At 36.5% G+C, this 20,032-nt stretch overlaps 1 protein-coding gene across 1 annotated transcript in view; it reads left to right on the plus strand.

The window, feature by feature from the left end:
* The window catches only part of SLC16A10 (solute carrier family 16 member 10), a 141,397-nt gene extending 128,679 nt beyond the window's left edge, over positions 1-12,718 (plus strand). The window contains exons 5-6 of the mRNA XM_027854756.1: positions 8,866-9,094; positions 12,015-12,718. Of these exons, the coding sequence (XP_027710557.1) occupies positions 8,866-9,094; positions 12,015-12,247 (462 nt within the window). The 3' untranslated portion in view covers positions 12,248-12,718. The remainder of the gene's footprint in view (positions 1-8,865; positions 9,095-12,014) is intronic.
* The last annotated feature ends 7,314 nt before the right edge of the window (positions 12,719-20,032 follow it).

A 20,032-nucleotide genomic window follows, 5' to 3' on the forward strand; every position in this document is an offset into this window, starting at 1 on the left:
TCTCCTCCACTATGACATTCTGGTGTGTTGCATCTTTACCACAGGAAGCTAAACAAAGCTTCTGGTCTTACAGGATTACTCTAAGGGTTTAGGAGGGAAAAACTGAAAAGAAATGAACTTGGGTTGCTAGAAAGTCAGCACTATTTCCCAGAAGGTCTGTACAATATGAATAATTCATAGTAAGTTTGAAGAGCAAAATCCAGGATTTTGTTCCTTCATATGGTGTCTCCATCTTTTGCTGCTCCAAGAAGCCTGCACTACTTAGCTATTCCCCCTTCCTCTATCTAGGAGTTGCATCTTGGAACTCTCTAGCAGCTAGTAGGTATTGTTCAGGAAATCTACTTTCTAGCTAGGAGATGAAGTCATGTGGCTCCATCCTTTCCTGAGGCTACATGACTGAGAGCCTCTTACTGTTCCCTCTCCAGGATCCCATGATCTTGCATGCATCCCATGAAAGAGCATATGTGGTCCTATTGTACTTCAGTTTAAGAAGCTAGGTATGAGGTGCTATTCTCACCTCCTCACTCCTAGAGATATTGACTCCTTCCTCTGAAACCAACCTGGCACCTGATGGGTGAACTTTTCTGACTGCCTATAAACATTCCCGTATTCCCAGCTTGAAACTCCTCCATCCTAATTAACTATTATCCTAGATCTCTTCTGCCCCTTGAAGCTAAACTGTTTGAAAAGGCCACCTACAACGGATGCCTCCACTTTCTGTCCTCTCAGTTTTTTCTTAATCCCTTACAATCTGGCTTTCAACTTGATCATTCTACTGAAACTGTTTTCTTCAAAGTTACCAGTGACCTCTTAGTTGCCAGATCCATTGGTCTTTTTTAATCCTCATTCTCCTTGACTTCTGTGCAGCCTCTGACACCTTTGATTATTCTTTCCTCCTTGATACTCTTTTTAGGTTTTCAGGACGTCACTGTCTCCTGGTTGTTCTCCTACTTATCTGAGTACTCCTTCTCTATTTAATTTGCTGGATCTTCCTCCAGATCCCACTCTCTAATTGTAGATGTCCCTCAGGGTTCTGTCTTGAGCCCTTTTCTCTTCTCCTTCTATACTATTTCATTTGGTGATCTCATCAACTCCCATGGATTTAATTACTGCCTCTATGCTGATGATTCTCCTCTAGCTATCTTGTCTCAATCTCTCTGCTGACCTCCAATCTTCATCTCCAACTAACTTTCAGACTTCTTGAACTGGATATCCAGTAAACATCTTAAACTCAACATGTCCAAAACAGACATTCCCCCTAAACCATCCTCCCCTTCTACCTCCTCTATTGCTGTAGAGCAACCTTCCTTCCAGTTTGTCAGGCTTACAACCTAGAAGTTACCTTGAATTCCTCATCATCTCTCACCTCTTTCCTGCAATATCCAATCTATTGCCAATTGTTGATTTCACTTTTACAACATCTCTTGAATACCATCCCTTTCTCTATTCTAACACTGCCACCACTCTAGAGCAGACCCTCATTACCTCATACCTGGGCTAATGCAATAGCCTATTGGTGGGTCTGCCTGTTATTCCCCACTTCAATCCATTTTCTATTCAGTTGCTAAAGTGATTTTTCTAAAGTACAGGTCCAATCATGTCTCCCACCTAATTAATAAACTCTAATGGTTTACTATTATCTCCAGTATTAAATATAAAATGACTTATTTGGCACTCACAGCCCTTTATAACTTAACCCCTGTCTAGTTTTTCAGTCTTCTTACACCTTGCTCCTTGTCATGCTCTCTTTCATCTAATTACACTGGGATACTGGCTGTTTCACTAACACGACTCACTTTCTTGACTCCTGATGTTCTCTCTAGCTATTTTCCATGCCTGGAACGTTCTCCATCCTTCACTCTGACTACTGACCTCCTTGGTTTCTTTCAAGTCCCAACTAGAATCCCTACTTTCTATAGGAAACCTTCCTGAACCCCTCTTAATTCCAGAGTTTTCATTCTTTTAATTATTTCCTATTTATCCTGTCTGTAGTTTGCTTTGTATATATTTGTTTGAATGCTGTTGCCCACATTGGATTGTAAGCTCCTCGAGACATGGACTCCCTTTTGCCTCTTTTTGTATTCTCAGGACTTAGTACAGTGCCTGACACATTATGGGAGCTTAATAAATATTTATTGATTGATTGATCCCACTGGAAACCAGATCTCCATTTCACTTCCTGGCCATCTCCAAAACATGGTACCACATGTGTCCTCCCTATCTTCCAGTTCCTTTTTTATGTGTTGTCTTTCTTTCTTAGAATGTAAGCTCTTTGAGGTCAGGAAATGTATGTGTGTTTATAAATATGTATATATATATAACACATATGACATACCATATATATTATATAATATATGATGTGCCAATGTAATATATATTGTATTGGGGGAATATATACATGTATTGTTTAATAAATACTTTCTAATAAATATCTTTCTATTTATGCTTAGGATATCAAAAGGAAAAAAAAAGAAAACTGATCTGGGTCCCCAGTCTGTTCTTAGTGCTAGTATAGTTAATTCTTTCTTGTGTCTCACATGTTCTTACTTGTTTTCTCATCAGACATCCCTAGATACTGAGACTTAATCACATGCATATTTCAAAGAGTGAATAGGTCAAAAAGTATACAGATCCAGATGTCCTCATTCTCCTCAATGAGGTGTTAATGGACATGTCCATATCTTCCAAAGAAAGATGTTATCAAAAGTCCACATAATGGCCCCATCATTAACTTCATCCATTGAACAGGTTTCCTTGATCAACCTTTAACATATAGTGCTGAAATTTCTAAAAAATTTCCCTTTCTAAAACCTGTGAAGACTTACATGAATTGATGCAAACTGAAGTGAACAAAACCAGGAGAACATTTTACACAATAACAGCAATATTGTACAATGATAAACTATTAATGACTTCGCTAGTCTCAGCATAAGACAGTTCCAAAGGACTCATGATAAAAAATGCTATTCACCTCCAGAGAAAGAAATGATGGAGTCTGAATGCAGATTGAGGCATATTATTTCTCACTTTATTTTTTTTTGTGTTTTTTTTGTCTGTATTTTCTTTCACAACATGATTAATATGGAAATGTGTTTTTCATGATCACATATGTATAACTAGTATCAAATTGCTTGCTGTCTCAAGAAAAAGAGAAGAAAGAGAAGAAAAGAATTTGGATGAATGTTAAAAATTGTCTTTACATTCAATTGGGAAAAAATAAAATATTATTTGAAAAAAAAGATCAGGGAGGCTGAGAATGTTTGTAGGGAGAAGAGGAAAATCTTGTAGATAAAGAATAAGAAAAGGGAAAAGAGCAGGAATAGTACAGGAAGGGGAAAGGAGACTGAATGACTATATATATATACACATATATATACATACATAAATATAGACAGATTGTTAGGTACAGTGAGATAGAAAAATGTATTTGACTTTAGGAAAGAAAATAGGGTAAAGACAGATTTGGTAAATAACATTGATTGGATGGGATTGAAGTATTGTGTGAATTTTCAGAAACTTGAGAAAAATTTGACCAACCAACAGAAGATTTTAAAACAATTTTCCCTTTCTGAAGAGAATTCTTAAAAAAACAACTAAATTTCTAAAATTCTAGATTCTAAAATTTTCTCAAATTTTTCAAAATTTCTAATTTTGAAAATTTCAAAAAAATTTCAAATTTTCAAAATTTCTAAAAAAAATTCTCTATCTTTTTGCCTGTCCTTTTTGTTGTTTATATATACCTCACTACCTACTGTATCTTCTCTTTATTTTCTCTTTTGGTAAGTAGAGCAAGGGAAAATTGAAGGAGTCTAGCAGTGAGGTTGCACATGAGGACATGTAGGGGATAGAAATAATTGCTGCTTCTTCATCAAAAACAATCAGATTCTCCCCGCTTTCCCAGTCTCTCTAGTTGGCTTGATGCCCAGGCCTCCTCTCTTTTTCTTCTCTTTTAAGTCATTGTCTCTGGCACCATCACCCGCCAACCCTACTCCCTACCCTCCCATACTAGCACTTAATATATCAAATCAATAAACCTCTCTTCCTCCCTAAGCGTTCTAGTTCTCTTGAAGTCAGTTCCTGAGCCAGTAGTAGTGGAAGATCTGGCTTTAAAAACCCTCACTAGATTCTGCCATCCCATATCTCTGTCCACATTTTGAGAAAGCTGTCTACTCTCAGTGCTTCCAACTTTCATTATTCGATTAAAATTCAACTCTCCAAAGTTAACAATCATCTAATGACCATTTTTCAATCCTCATCATACTTGATTTCTCTGTAGCATTTGACACTACTGATCACCTTCTTCTCTAGGTTTTCTCAGCACTGCTCTCTGCTGGTTCTCCTTCAATATGTCACAGTACTTCTTGGCATCCTTTGTTGGATCGTCATAACCACTAACTGTGTGTCCTAAAAGACTCTTTCCAGCGCCCTTTTCCCCTCTTTACTTTATGCATTTAAAAACATGACATGTGTCCATTGGCTTCAACAGACTTCCAAAGGGGTCAGGGTCCAGGACACAAAAAAGATTGAGAACCTTAGTTCTTAAGAAACTGAGTTACACTAAGAACTCTCAAGCAAGCAGCCTGACAAGTTATTTGTGATGACCCTTTTGCTTTGTGATCTGAGTTTAGGCTAAAAGTCACAGCTCTCTTATCCTATGTCTTCCCAAGTAGTGGGCTCAGAGACTCTGGCAGTCCTGTCAAAGTGAAGAAGCTCATAAGAACATTAGCATCGATAATGAGCACCAGTTTTCTGGAGCTCGTTACCTGATGAAATGTGTGTTTGTTGCTCGTTCTTAGCCAGGTGAAACATCTGCAATTCATTTTCTTCTTGATTCATATTCAAGCCCCCAGACAAGGTTTAAGGCTGACTTCCTTCTAAGAAGTGTCTGTTTTCTTGTGATACAAGTGGAAAAGGCAGTAATAAGAAATGCTTTGATTCTTGTCTCTAGAAACTGACTCCAAGGAGGTCATTTTCCCAGAACCTGAAACATATGATGACTGGAGGTCTTGCCATTCATGGCTTTAGGAATCTGGAAACTAAGACAATCTTATTCATCCTCCCAAGCTGTTCTCTCTTTTCCACAATGTAACCTTGAAAAATATCTAACTATAGAATCTTCTAGTACCTTCCTCTGAAATGTAACAAATCAATATTGAAGTGATTAGTATTTCACTTTATTGCTTTTTAAAAAGACTTCTCAATATAGAAATAGCTTACAAAATCTTTGCATAAGACAACCTGTGCCAAAGTAGGCAATTCTGTTTACTACATGTAGGAATAACTGAGTTCCAAGGAACCTGAATCTACCTCTTGGCTTGGCTAGGTTTTAGGCAGCAGTGTCTACAAGGAAAGAGAAACAAATTTGCCAACAAAGCAGCTAAGGATAAGGTAGCTAGAAGCCAAGTCCCTTCCTCAGAAGTGATAAATAAAGAAATGAAACTATGAATATTTACATGGCATTCAAATTTTATCAATTCAGTACGGCATTCAACAGAAACAGAAATATTTTTCTTTCTCTCTTTTTTTTTTTAAAGAAAAGAGTATGCTACATATAAGAAGTAAAACTTTTCCTTATTGAGGTAACATGGGGAAATCCTAGTGGTATGATTGGAAATAATCTAAAATTATTTGACTTGATCTGGGTCATATGAGTGACCTATCACAAGATTTCCTGAACACAGCCAAAATTTTCAGGTCTCGTGGACTCTGTGGACAAAAGCAGTTTTAACAGATAGAATCTTGAGTATCTTTTTATATTTGTAGGAATAGTAAGGATCTGCCTGAAGATGAGAACCTCAGGGCCTATTATGGCTATGTGAGCTATGAAAATAACAGCCCCTTACACGTTTTCACACACACATAGGTTTTTACATTTACATGTTCACATAGGTTCTCTATACTGTCTAATTTTATTCTAATGCCCCATTTTACAGATGAGAAGACCAAGAGTAAATGGCTTCCTCAAACTCACATAAGGAATTATTTCCAGACTAAAGGCTGGCAAGCAGGACTCCTGACTTCCAGCTTTTGTTTTCTTTTCATTACATCATACTTATTCCCGTATGGGAATAAGTAGCTAGAGGCAACATTGGCTAAGAAATAGTGAGTGTATTTCTTTTCCTTAAAAAAATTATGAACTTATATAAGTTTATATCAAGCATCACTTTCAAGACTATTTACAATAAAAAGTATAGATTGGGTGATAACATATGCCATTTCCTCCAAATTCCTTTTTGATCATTGGCTAAATATCCACATAAAAATAACAGTGTTGTTTAATGTTGGAGCAGCGAGGTGGCACAGTGGATAGAGCATTAGAGCCCCAGCCCTGGAGTCAGGAGAACCTGAGTTCAAATCTGGCCCCAGACACTTACCAGCTCTGTGACCCTGAGCAATTCACTTAACCCTATTTCCCTCAGTTTCTCATTTATAAAATGAGCTGGAGAAAGAAATGGCAAATCACTCCAGTATCTTTGCCAAGAAAGCCCCGACTGAAAAACGACTGAACTGGACTAAATTAAAATTTTAATATCACCGTAGTCTATGTGGACATTTGTCCTTCCAGTTCTACATTTGTTGATTTTGTATTTCCATATTTCTTTTTATCTCTCATTTGCCATTCTTGTTCTACGGTAGCTTTACATGCATACTACAGCCTGTTCACCCAATAATATAGCTACAACTGTGTTTGTGTACAGAGCAGTTTGGTGGGTGCAGTCAGTAAAGATCTGGGCCTGGAGTCAGGAAGACATGAGTTCAAATCCAGCCTCAGACACTTACTGGCTGTGTGATCTTGGCCAAATCATTTAACCTCTGTCTGCCTCAGTTTCCACAACTATAAAATGGGGGTAATAATAGCACCTACCTCACAGGTTTTTTTGTGAGAATCAAATAAGATAATATTTATAAAAACACTTAGCACAGTGCCTGGCACATAGTAGGTACTGTATAAATGCTTATTCTCTTTGCCTTTTCCTTTTCATTTTTTTTTCAAATTACTTGGGAGCATATTTCTGATAATGGTATCATGGGGTCAAAAGGTATGATCAGTTTTATGACGTTTCTTGTGTATTGCTGGCTTACTTTTCAGAAAGGTTTTTTTTTTTTTACCAGTTTGCATTGTGGAAATTTCTTAAAATTTTTGTTATCTTTTTTTATTGCCTAAAATATTTCCTCGTATCTCTCCCATTCCTCCCTCTCAGAGAGGCATTCTTTACATTGATTTTTTTTCAAAAGAAAAAACAATCAGCAAAACTAACTATACATCAAATAATAGGAAAATATATATCATATTTCATGCCTCTCAACCTCCCACATCTATAAAGTAATGGGAGAAGGGGGAGAATGTTTCTTCTCGTATCTCTTCTAGTCACGCTTGTTTCCTATAATTTTGCTACATTTATTTAGGAATGTTTTGTGGTTATTGCTCTTTTCATTTATATTATCAAAGTTGTATATATTGTTTTCTTGACTGTGACTTCATGTCACTTCATGTAAGTCTTTCCATGTTTCTCTGTTTTTATCATATTCGTTGCTTCTGACAGCATAGTAATATTCCATTATACATTCATGTGTCACAAATCATTTAGCCATTCACCAATCAAGAAGCATGTACATTGTTTCTTGTTCTTTGTTACCACAAATCATACTCCCGTGAATATCTTGCATGTGGAGACCTTCTTTTTTAATCAGTGACCTCCTTATTATATATGCCTAGTGGAATCTTTGAGTCAAAGGATATGGATATTTTAGTCACTTTATTAGCATAATTCCAAATTGCTTTGAAAAATGATTATATTGATTCATAGTTCCACCAACCATGCATTAGAGTGCCCATCTTTCCACAGTCACTCCAAAATTGACTGGTCTCATCTTTTGTCACCTTTGGCAGTTTGCGGGGTATATAGTAAAACTTAAGGGTTATTTTGACATTCATTTTTCTTATTATCAGTGACTTGGAGCATTCTTTCATATAGTTGTCAATAGTTTGCAGTTCTTTTGAGAACTATTTGTTCATATTCTTTAATAACTTGTCTGTTAGGGAATGATTTTTAGGCTTATTTCTTCTAGATGTTTCTACATCTTGGATAATAAGCCCTAATTAAAAAAATATTTAATACAGAGATTGTTTTCCCAGTCAACCACTTCCCTCCTTATCCTCAATGTACTAATTTTGTTTATGCAAAAACTTTTCAATTTGACATAGTCAAAATTATCTATTTTATCTTTTATATTTGACTCTATTCCTTGTTTGGTAAAGAATGTGTCTCCTACTTATAGCTGTGAAAGGTATATAATCTGCTTTTCAAAATTTTTATGCCTTGTTTTTTAATATTCAAGTATCTTTTTAAAATGTATTGTGAAATATGTTGTAAGGTGTTGGTCTAAGCTAATTTCTGCCAGATTACTTTCTAGTTTTCCTTGTAGTTCTTGTCAAATATGGTATTCTTCATGTTTGGGGGTTTATCAGACTGTGTTATTGAATTGTTATTTCTGATTCTCCCTTGTCAAGTCTGTTCCATTCATTTACTCTATTTTTTCACAAATACAAAATGGTTTTGATGACTACTACTTATAATATAGTTGGAGGACTGCAAATATAACAACTGTATTTCAAGTATACTTGGAGAATTTTTTAAAAAATCTTTGCCAAACTGAAACTGAAAAATATTTAATTCAAGAAAAGATGAAACGGTATGAGAAAATCAAAGACATAATCATTTAGAATGTCATCATGCATATTGTTTGAGTATATAGATAAAAAAATTTTCATTTGTACTCCCAGGATTTAAAGCTGCTCATTGAATTTAACATTTTCTCATACTTGTAATCACCATGTAAATGAAATTCTGTTTTTGTCCCTAGGTAATCTCCTTTTTATTCATTGGCCTGATGTCTATGATGATTCCACTATGTAGTGTCTTTGGAGCACTCATCGCTGTCTGCCTTCTCATGGGTCTCTTTGATGGATGCTTCATTTCCATCATGGCTCCTATTGCCTTTGAGTTAGTTGGTGCCCAGGATGTCTCCCAAGCCATAGGATTTCTGCTTGGATTCATGTCTATACCTATGACTGTGGGTCCACCCATTGCAGGTAAATATAGCATGGTATTTAGTTATCTTTAGATAATTATTTCCTACTTTTGCTTCCTTTGAAATGGCCCATTTATATTCAAACTTATCACCACTAACTGATCAGCTATCGTCATTATTTTGCCTTTGTCTTTGCCATTATCTTCACACTCTTATTAAGACTAGAAGAAGAAATAGATAAGTTTTAATTTTGCACATAATTGCCAGGCATATTCTAATGGGAGAGGAGAGGGGAGGTTCTTAAGGATTCAGAGGAAGCAGGGCCATATTAAGCTTTTGAGACCCTTAGCCATAATAGGTCATTATATTACATATAATGCATGAAAACAACTGAAAACAAAATAAGACATCAAAAAAGTGTTATGTAATTGGAATAGTTTTGATTTCACAAGTACTTTTTTAGTCCTTTTCTGTGTAAATGCATTAGTTATTGATAAAAATCTAGATTTTGCATAATGAAATCCACAAGCATTTATTAAGCATTTACTATGTACCGGGCATGTGCTAAGCACTGGGGATAAAAATAAAGTAAAAAACAAAACCTGCCCTCTAGAAGCTCATAGTCAAAATGAGAGGGGCAACCTCCTAAGTATAAATACAGTGTGTGTTTGTATATATATGTGTGTGTATGTATATATACACATGCATGTATATACATGCGTATATATTATATATGTAAATGCATATATATACATGCATAGTGATATTAAATATAATAAAATCACTTTTTAAAAAACCCTTATGTCCTGTAGTGATTGTTTTTTAAATTTTGGTCCAGGCCTTGATTTCATCAGTGTAGAGAAGTCATAAATGTGGAAACTCCCTCTCTCAATGCAAATCAGCATCTGCTCTGTAATTTATAGGCTTATATTGTCTGGGACACTGAGAAATTAAGTGATTTGCCCTTAGTCAAATAACCAAGGACAGGACTTGAACGAGGGTTTGTTCTTGAATTAAAGACAAATCCCTATCTAGTGGGCCATGCTGCCCTCTCGATAATTTTTTACCTGCTAAGTTTTAGGAGCCCTTTGAGCTTTAGGGCCAGATCAAAAGGCCTTCCACAATAATTAATCCTATAGGGGGAGACCTTAGTTATTACTTCATTCTTGAAAGAGGAGTATTTTGAAAAGTCAAAGATATACTTTATTTAAAAAAAAATAAAAGGACTGTCTCATTGAGAGGGACATGTTTAGTGTGTTTGAGAAATATCATTAAGCTCACTATGTTACAGTTTTGTACATTGAAGGTTTTGGTCTATTTTGAAAAATGCTTGTTAGTTTCCATGTGATGCTACTTTAAGGATGTGGTAGAATAATAAAGTTTAACATGTAATGATAAAGTTTAATTGAATAATTTAATAATAAAGTTTAACAATAGATGGTGAGCCTCAACTAACCAAACACAGCTAAAGACCTGGAAAAAAGAGGTCTCTCAGTCATCAGAGTCTTTTTCAGGAAGTGCAGGCCATAAAGTTTATGTACTTTACTCATAGGAGAGCCCTTCATGGTCTTGGTCAGATACTGTTTAATCCTATTTTAATCACAAATTTTAAGACCACAGAAGATTACAAGAAGCAAATTAGAAGATAGGATAAGTAATGCAACAGGGCAGCTACTCTAAGAGAAAATAATGAGGAATTACAAATAAGAGACAGAAAACAAGGGAGAAGATAGAAAACCTATAATAGAGGGTGGGAGAGAGGGGAGAGGATGGGAGAGAATTTGAAAATAAAAAATAAATAACTGAAATAACTGGAAATAAAAATTTAAAAGAGAAAAAGAAAACCTATAAAATGTAGAAATAACTCAAGAAATACCTGTGGTCTGGGCCGGCCCATGGAGGGTAGAAGTACCTGAGTAGGCCCTGCAGGGGCTTATTCTGTGTACTGTAGCACAGCACAGTAAAAGAAAAAAGAATAGAGCCTACAAACTATAGACTAGGAAGCATGACTTTAATACTTGGCAAAAGTCTAAAACATATTATTAAAGGGATAGTTTGGAAAGATATGGGAAAGGAAAGAGAGATGAAGAAGAGCCAGCATGCCTTCTTAACAGACATCCCTCTTTCACATGACAACCCTTCAAATACTTGATCAGTCATTAAACTTATTTCCTTTTTTCACTGAGTTATTGAACTGAGAAGGGGATTGATGGAGATAGGCTATCCAGGAGGGAATGTCATTATTCTGGGGGGGACATGGGTAGGTCACAGAACCAACCTTTTTGCATATTTTAAAAACTTAGAATATTCCTTTAAATCTACTTCAGTTTCTTTTCTTTTTCTCCTCCTTCCAATGATTCCTTCAACTCCTTAAAATTGCATTTACCATGATATTTAGAATCAAGAGACTACACAATAAAAGAGTCTCCCTTTCATTGAAAAATAGGATTATAAGGTATAATGGACTGAAGAAAGGCATTAATATTTCTTGGATGTATTTTTTTAGAAGTCACCATAAGGAAGTGACACCTTATATGACATGCAAAATAAAGTTGGCATGCTCTTGGTCTGCAGGACAGGGGTTTCTTATGATATTTTACTATAATGGATGTATTTGCCACAGCCACTTTGACATAGTGAATAGGGCCTGATATATACAGCCAGTTCCTGAAAGCCTAACACATTAGGCTTTTATGACAGAAAGAAAACAGAGTTTTTCCTCCTTCTCCAATCATATAAATTGAGGCTTTGCAGTTCACACCCTCTTATCAAAAAATGTGTTGTATTTGATTGACAGCCTCTTAAGGCCGAGAACAAATAAGGGAAAATAGAGAATATCCCCAAGACACCAAGATTTGGATCCTTCCCTAAAAGCTACAGTGAATTACGTAAAGTGAGATGGCTGGTCTAGATGGCTCTGAGGTCCCTCCTCACTCAGATTCAAGGATCTGTCTCTCGATGACGACTTCTGTTCTTCCTAGGTTTGCTCCGGGACAACCTCGGCTCATATGATGTGGCCTTCTACCTGGCCGGGGTCCCACCTCTCCTGGGAGGAGCTGTGCTTTGTTCAGTCCCATGGATCCATGAGAAATGGAAACAAAAAGAAATGAGCATCATCGGAGGGGAGAAGCTGGAGAAAATGTTGGAAAATCAGACCACTCTGCTCCCGAGCTCAACTGGAATCATTAAGAAAGACTCCGATCCTGTTTTTTAATGCTCCAGGCTTCTGCCAGACTGGACTTGCTTTCCAAAGTTACAGCAAGTTGTCTTTTTTATGAATTGGAAGTTGTTTTCTTTTTTTAATAGCATTATAGAAATAGCATCAGAATGGTAAAACAATATCATTACCAGGCAAGAACCCTTTCTTATCATTCAAGAGCTTTCCAACATTTCTGAGACCAAGGGCAGGGACTTTGGGACTAGAAAAAAATGACTTGAAATCAAATCACACTTGTGTATGAGAGAAACATTTAGGCATCTCACAGGAAAATCAAAATCTGGAAACTGTGAAAGCTATTTAGCATGTGTAAAGATTATAAAATACCTCAAGCCACACTGGAAGGGTTGCAGTCTGATTAGGACTGGAAATCTTGCTTGGTCTCTATACTATTGTACTGATCAGTTCTGGTATCTCTGTTTGAACTTCTCTTGCTATGTTAAATAATAAAAAAAAGCATAGATCTTACTTCTACAGAAGACTGACACTTAAATTCTATGCTTTGCTGCTGATAAGTCATGAAATGTGTTCACATAATATCCTGAACTTGTTCCAGAGTGAATTTCTGTTTTTGAGTCAAATGAGGCCTTTTTTGGGGCAGGAGCTGAAATGTATGCACATTTAATATGTGAGACACAAATGTCTCCAATGTTCCTAGGAGCAGTGGTACAGAATTCAGCCATTTCTTCCATTTTATCTTCTCCACTATGGGCCTACAGTGTGTTTTAACACTTGAATAGCCTGTAATTTTCAGTATCTAAACAAACCAACCAATCCCAACCCAAATTAATTAAAGACTTTGAATCCCAACCCTAAAGTATACTAGAATGAATTAGAGAGAATTTGATAACTTGTATTTTAAATTCTTTTGCTCTTCTGGGTCTGTTAGATCCAAAAAGCTGACTCTTTTTTAGATGCATGTTAAGCATGCACCAAGCTGCAGTTATACGCACAAATAGACAAAAGTCTTGTATTCATGTAGACAGTCTCCATTTCTAATAGAACTAGTTGCTTAAACTCTCCTATATGAATGTAAAAGGTCTGCTGTGACTCCAAATTATTTGTGAAACAATCTTCATACCCATAAATATCTGGAAAATATATTAATAATTATTTGTCTGTCTTGGTTCCTTTTCTATTAAAATTCCTTCTACTTCTGTCCTAAAAGCAAAGTCCTAACCAATTCATCCCTTATTCACATTAAAAACAAAAAACAAAAGCTTTCTCCTTGACTTCAGGATCAGTCTATATTTTTGTTTTTGTTCAGGTCGTTGCAAGTTAATGTTCAAGATGTACTTAAATCCTAACTCTGTATGCAAATAATTTTGGACACACATTAAGATCTTCCTTAGAGATAGCTTTTGCACACCTGGGGAGATTGCCTGTATTTGCCAGATGCCTTTCTTCCTTTCCTAAGTACCATTTGGCTCTTTCTTTTTCTAAATACTTCTCAAATCGTTTGCCTGTCCTGGGAGAGAGGGAGAGGTTAGGAAGGGGAAAGTAAGATAGGGTGGAGAGAGCAAGAAAAGTGAAAATGGATCCAATTCTTCTTCTCCCTTCTCAGTTTAGGTACGAAGAAGGTAGTTTGGTACTAGAAAAATACGGCTTGAAATCAAATCAAATTTGTCTGTGAGAGAAGGTATGTTACTTCCACACCTTGCTTCTGGCTAGGAGAACTATCTGAAAGAATGAGAAATTGTATGGGTGATTTGTTACCTTTTAGGGGAGGGAGGTGTGGTTGTAAGTTGAAATTTTGTGGAAAATTCAGTAGCTTTTTTCTATGTTTTTTGGCAGTAGTTTACTTGCTGTCTAGCAACTTGAAAATTCAAAGTGCACCTATTAAGTATGATATCTAGTTTTATTAGGATTTTAAATAATTTACAGTATAATGACAGTCTCAAGTTGAAACTTTCATTCCTATTTTATAATTATTCAGTTACCTATATAATTTGTCTATGCAAAATTCTGTTAAACATTCTTCGTTTGTTTCTATTTTTTCTCTAGGTCTTTATATTTCAGTTAAAAACAACCAACCATACATGCTTTGATCATACCACCTTCTAATACTTATAGGTAGAGGTGTTTTATAATTATTCGTAATTGCATATAAATTAACAATCTCCTAATTCATGACCTGTTAGGTCTTTTTTTGACAATGTGAAGTGATACTTTCTTATTAAAAAATGTTTTTGAGAGGTCTACAGAAACATCTATGATTAAGACCAATCATAAAGGTTGCCAATATAAAGCTTATTTTCCAATTATCATAATATTTGAGCATAGTCTAAAAAGTTTTATACCAAGCAAGAGTTCACTGGTCAGTTTTTACAAAGTAATTAGATATCTGCAAAATAGAAAATTCACTCCATAAAAGCTTCGAAACCTTTTGTTTTTACAATTCAGCTGGTTTTGGAGAAAGAAGTAGTTGACTAAAATCTGAAAAAATGGTGGGTTTTTTTTTTGGTTGCCATTTTCCATATTATAAAACAGCTAAATGACTTAAATGTTCGTAATAAAAAGAATAAGTTTTCAGCAATGTTGTGTGTTTGTGTGTATATTGCGTATATGTAGTTTTTATATCATGGCATTAACTAAAATGGAAGTATAACATTGATAAACTCTAAATTTTTTTTAATTTATTGCTATCAGTATATAATAAAAGTTATTGTTCACTAAAGAACAAAAGCCACTTTTATATGATTACAAGAACTGCTAAATTCTACAAGGAACAACTTATTTTGTGAAAGAGTATGTAGAATGTAGCCCCAAGATATACATGGTCTAAGATATAAAGACTAAGAAAGTTAAAGGCTATGACAAATGGAGATAAATTCTTTATGAAAGTTTCAAGCTAAGTGATATTATTTTAGGATTTCCCTCAAAATAAATGCTTTTTAATTTCTAATGTGGGACAGAATAATACACTGAATGAAGATGACCTATGGTGCCCTGGTTTGGTTTTGTTTTTATCCAGAGACATTTTTATTTAGGAGAAGGTCCAACCCTAGAATTCTTTGGTGTTCTGTTCTTCCCTTGAAACTCGGATAGGGCACCTCAAATGTTCAAATCATATTGGGAGGTGAAGTAAAAAAGTTCTTTGATTTTACCCAATAACTCTAGGTCCGGTTTCAGGATAATAGATGCCAACGGAATATAAAAATTCTTTTACTGGATTAGGATTCTGTTTTCATAAATGTCACTTGGGAGGAAAATGGGTCATCCCTTCATAATGCATTACTTAGATCCAGAGAATGTTCTGTAAGATTTTGTGACTTTCAGATCATCGTTGGAGCATTCTTTGAACAGCATTATTTTAAGATTTATAATCCTGTATATATATTTTTTGTTTCATACAAAATAAAGGTAAAAAAAATGGAGACTTTTTTCCATCCTCAAAAACACAGACATGACTTTTATCCAAACTTTTAATTTCCATTCATCACAAAAAATAACTCATGTTGTATTATGCTGTCCTATAAATAGATAAAACTATCTATAAGTGATTAAATGGGCTCTACCCAAATTTGGAGAAACCTTCTGTGACCACTCACAACCATTAGGGTTTGAATATTAGCTTTGACCTAAGCTAAGTATGGTTGAGAGTTAAAATGTCTTTCTCAGTTATAAAAATATGCCTCTTTAAGCCTGGAAAATTACTGGTCTAAAATATCAGTAATGGGTCTATTCTTCTAGGGGGTGTGCTTTTTTTTTTCCTATCTTATTCTCAGAAGTGTAAGGCAGTGTGGCATATTGGATTGCAAGCTGGCCTCAAGGCCAGGAAGACTTGGGTTCAAGGCCTGCCTCTGACATCTGCTAAATATGCAACCCTGGGCAATTTAACTTAACTTTTCAGTACTCTAAGCAACTCTCTCTTTTTTAAAAAAAATAATATTTTATTTTGGCCTAGTTACATGTAAAAACTATTTTTAACATTCGTTTGTTAAATTTTTGTGTTCCAAATTCTCAACCTCCCTCTCTCCCCGATTGTGAAAGCAAGCAATTTGATATAGGTTATGCATGGTAGGCAACACTCTTTAGTTTTTGTGAGACTAAGTGACTTGCCCAGAGTCACACAGCTAGTAAGTATCAAATGTCTGAAGCTGGATTTGAACTCGCGTCCTCCTGACTCCAGGGCCAGTGCTCTATCCACTGCACCACCTAGCTGCCCTAGGCAAAGCATAAATTACAGTAAAGGGGCTGATTCGAATTGGTAGTGGTAGTCCCCTAACCTGGGAGCTCCGTAGACTAGTGAAATCATAGGTCCAGACTCTATGCTCAGAAGTAAATCCATATTTATATTATTAATGGACCCCTGACAGAACATTGTCAAATTTTATCTAGTTTTGAATGAATCTAAGTTTAAAAATATATTTATACAAAATCCATATTTTTTTCTGAAGCACTCTCTCTATTTAGCCTGTAAATGAGGTAGGGTGTAATAATGAGAAGAATGACTGGATCTGAGTGTTCCAAGGTCCTGGGTTTGAATCCTGGCTGGGCTGCTTTATGCTGGGTGTGTGACCTTGGGCAATTATTTGACCTTTTTATTCCCTCATTTTTTTGGTACATAAACTTGTTTTTAAAAAATAGTTTTATGACTTTCAATATAATTGATTTCTTTTGTATTCCTATGTGTTTTATTTTATTCACTTAATGACATTATTCTGAGAAGGTATCCAGAGGTTGCAACAGACTGCCTGAAGGGGTCATGATACACCAAAGATTTAGAATTCCTGTTCTAAATGTTCTCCAAGGTTTCTTCCATCTCTCCATACTTTTGTGAGGCTATGAATGCATACATATTATTATTCCATTTTGTCAATATTACATTTCCTACATTTGGGTGGCCTTTAATATTATTAGCTCACTAAAAAGGTGAGTTGTTGTTGTTTTAAATCAGTAGACCTGATTTAGGCAACCTATGTCTTGAGTAGCAGTGAAGCAGCTGGTTGTACACTTTTTACTATAGACACCTCTCTTTCTTCCTTTCTTCTAATGATAATCTCTTTATTTTCCTTCCTCCTTTTCCCTCAAAAAATCATTGCCAGTGGTATCCTGGAGCATTGCTTAGACTCCATTACTAATGCCTCAGATTTTGAAGTTTCTGATCTTGCCTTGGGTGACCCAACCATGATAGAGTTTGCTAGAGGACTCCAAAATTTAACTTATGGAGAATTGAAATGGATAAAAATGACTAATCTATATGAACACCTTATTGTTAAAGAAACTGTAATATTAAGCCATTATCTGTCTGGTGAAAGGAAAGGATGAGGTTGTCAATATGTTTTTGTTAACCATGTAAGATATGCATTTTATTAATATTTTTTAATGTTTCAAAGTTAAATAGTTTCAATAGACAAGTTCTTGGTATAAATATTTTCCTGTAGTGCTTTTTGCTTTAATTTTTATATCCTATCTTAGCCTCCTTATGAGAGGCAGCCTGGTATACCAGCAGGAAGCTAGGTGGCACAGTGTATAGAACATCAGAGTTTGAGTCAGGAAGCCCTGAGGTCCAATCCTGATTTATACACTTATTAGCCATGTGACCCTGGGCAAGTCAATTAATTTCTATCTTTGTTAGGTTCCTTATCTGTAAAATACCTACCTAGGAATTGTGAGCATAAAATGAGATAATATTTGTAAAGTGCTTTGCAAACCTTAAAGTCTTATATCAATGCTAGCTATTATTATATCCCATTGCAACCTCACCATAAGAGACTGCCTAGTGTAAAATAAAAGAGTACTATATCTGAAATCAGAGGTGGGTGGGGCCTTGGTTAAATCTGAATTCTACTACTAGTTACATCTATGTGACCTTGGGCAATGTGCCTTCATTTTCTAATCTGTAAAATGAGGGAATTGGTCCAAATCCTATGATCCATAACCTTGTCCACTTAGTGCTTGACATGGGAACACCTTAGAAAGATGGACTTTGACTATATCAGTAACTAAATTTCCTTGAATAGGATCCCAGGTGAGTGGAGTTCATGCTAAATTCCATTCCGCTGTGAATGGATAGGCTAGTATATTATTAGCATCAACTCATTTATTTTTCAGAAGAACAAATTGTGAATGTACAAGTTGGCTTAAGGCTTTAGCAACTCTTTCATAATAGAAAAAATTTTTAAATGAAGCTTTAAGTTATTTTGAATTTAAAAAAGAAGTAAGGTATTTTGTAATACTTGAACCTTAAGTATTACTGGTATACAAATTGGAGGGCAATTTTGTTTAATGTTAGAAGTGTGTTTGAGTATGCAATGGATTTTGTTTTTCTTGTGTTCTCAATTAGGGCTAGGGTGAGGAGGGCCTGTCTGTACTGGGGGAGGGGCAGCAGGAGGTGAGGAGGGCCTGTCTGTACTGGGGGGGGGGGCAGCAGGAGGTGAGGAGGGCCTTCCTGTACTGGGGTGGGGGCAGCAGGAGGTGAGGAGGGGCAGGAGGAAGTGAGGAGGGCCTCCTGCTGCCCCCTGCCCCGGTACAGACGGGCCCTCCTCACCTCCTGCTGCCCCCACCCCCGGTATAGACGGGCCCTCCTCACCGCCTGCTGCCTCCTCCACCAGTACAGACGGCCCCTCCTCACCTCCTGCTGCCCCCTGCCCCAGTATAGACGGACCCTGCTCACCTCCTGCTGCCCCCACCCCAGTACAGACAGGCCCTCCTCACCTCCTGCTGCCCCCACCCCAGTACAGACGGGCCCTCCTCACCTCCTGCTGCCCCCTCGTGATTGTCTAAGGAGGTGGGTTAGTCATGTAGCAAGAGAGAGGGATAGCAGATGGATAATCTCAGTGCTGCATTTCAGCCCACAGAGTGTGAAAAGATCTAGGGAAGTGCCTTCAGTGCATTGGATAGATCTCCCTCTGTGCCTAAGCCCTGGGGGGTTGAGGGAAGCCTCCACACACCTGGAGTGCTATCCTTCCTCACCTCTGCCTCTTATACCCCTTGCTTTTTTTCAGGGCTCAGCCTCCTTCCGTTGGAGGCCTTTCCTGTCCTCTCCTATGGTTAATGCCTTCCCCTCTTAGATTACGTTCCATGAAGTCTGTACATATTTTGTATGTAATTTCATGTATATATGAATCTCCTGGTATCAGGTAAACTCCTTGAGAATAAGAATTATTTTCACTTTTTCTTTGTATTTCCATCACTTAGAATAGTGTTTGGAGCATATCGTAAATGTTTACAAAATGCTTGTTAAATATTGAAATATTTTGAGTAGATGTCAAAGGAGTTGGAAGGAGGAAAGCCTAGAATCAGAACAAGCCAGTTTAGAAGATGATGCAGCAATTTAAGAGTGAGACTATGAGAATCCAGACCACAGTATGGTGCTAGGGGCAATGGAGAAGGGTTGGGTCTTAGATGTAATTCTTCAGAAGAATTCATGTGACTGACTGGATAGAGAGGAAGCAGATGGAAGAATCAGAGATGACTTCCAGGGTGGAAGCCTAGGTGAAGGGGAAAATAATGATAAAAATGATAGTCAGGGACATCAGTGGATGGGGAAGGAATGAGGAAGAGTTCCAACTGGGAATACTGTTTCAAGCAGCAGTAACATGATCCAGTGAAAATGGACAGAGGGACTTTGTGATGTAGAGTTGGCACTCATGTGAAAACAGATTAAACTTTTGGAATCTTCAGCACAGAGAGGAAATTGAAGCTCTGGTTTTGACAAGAGCATTCCAAGGGAGTTTTGTAGTTAGAATAACAAAGGGCCAAGGAATGGGTCTTGGGAAATATTAGGAATGATGACAATCATGACAACCACCACCACCACTACCAGTTCTATAGCAA

Source organism: Vombatus ursinus, unplaced genomic scaffold, assembly GCF_900497805.2.
Source record: "Vombatus ursinus unplaced genomic scaffold, bare-nosed wombat genome assembly UNPS02000582.1, whole genome shotgun sequence".
Taxonomy (NCBI): domain Eukaryota; kingdom Metazoa; phylum Chordata; class Mammalia; order Diprotodontia; family Vombatidae; genus Vombatus; species Vombatus ursinus.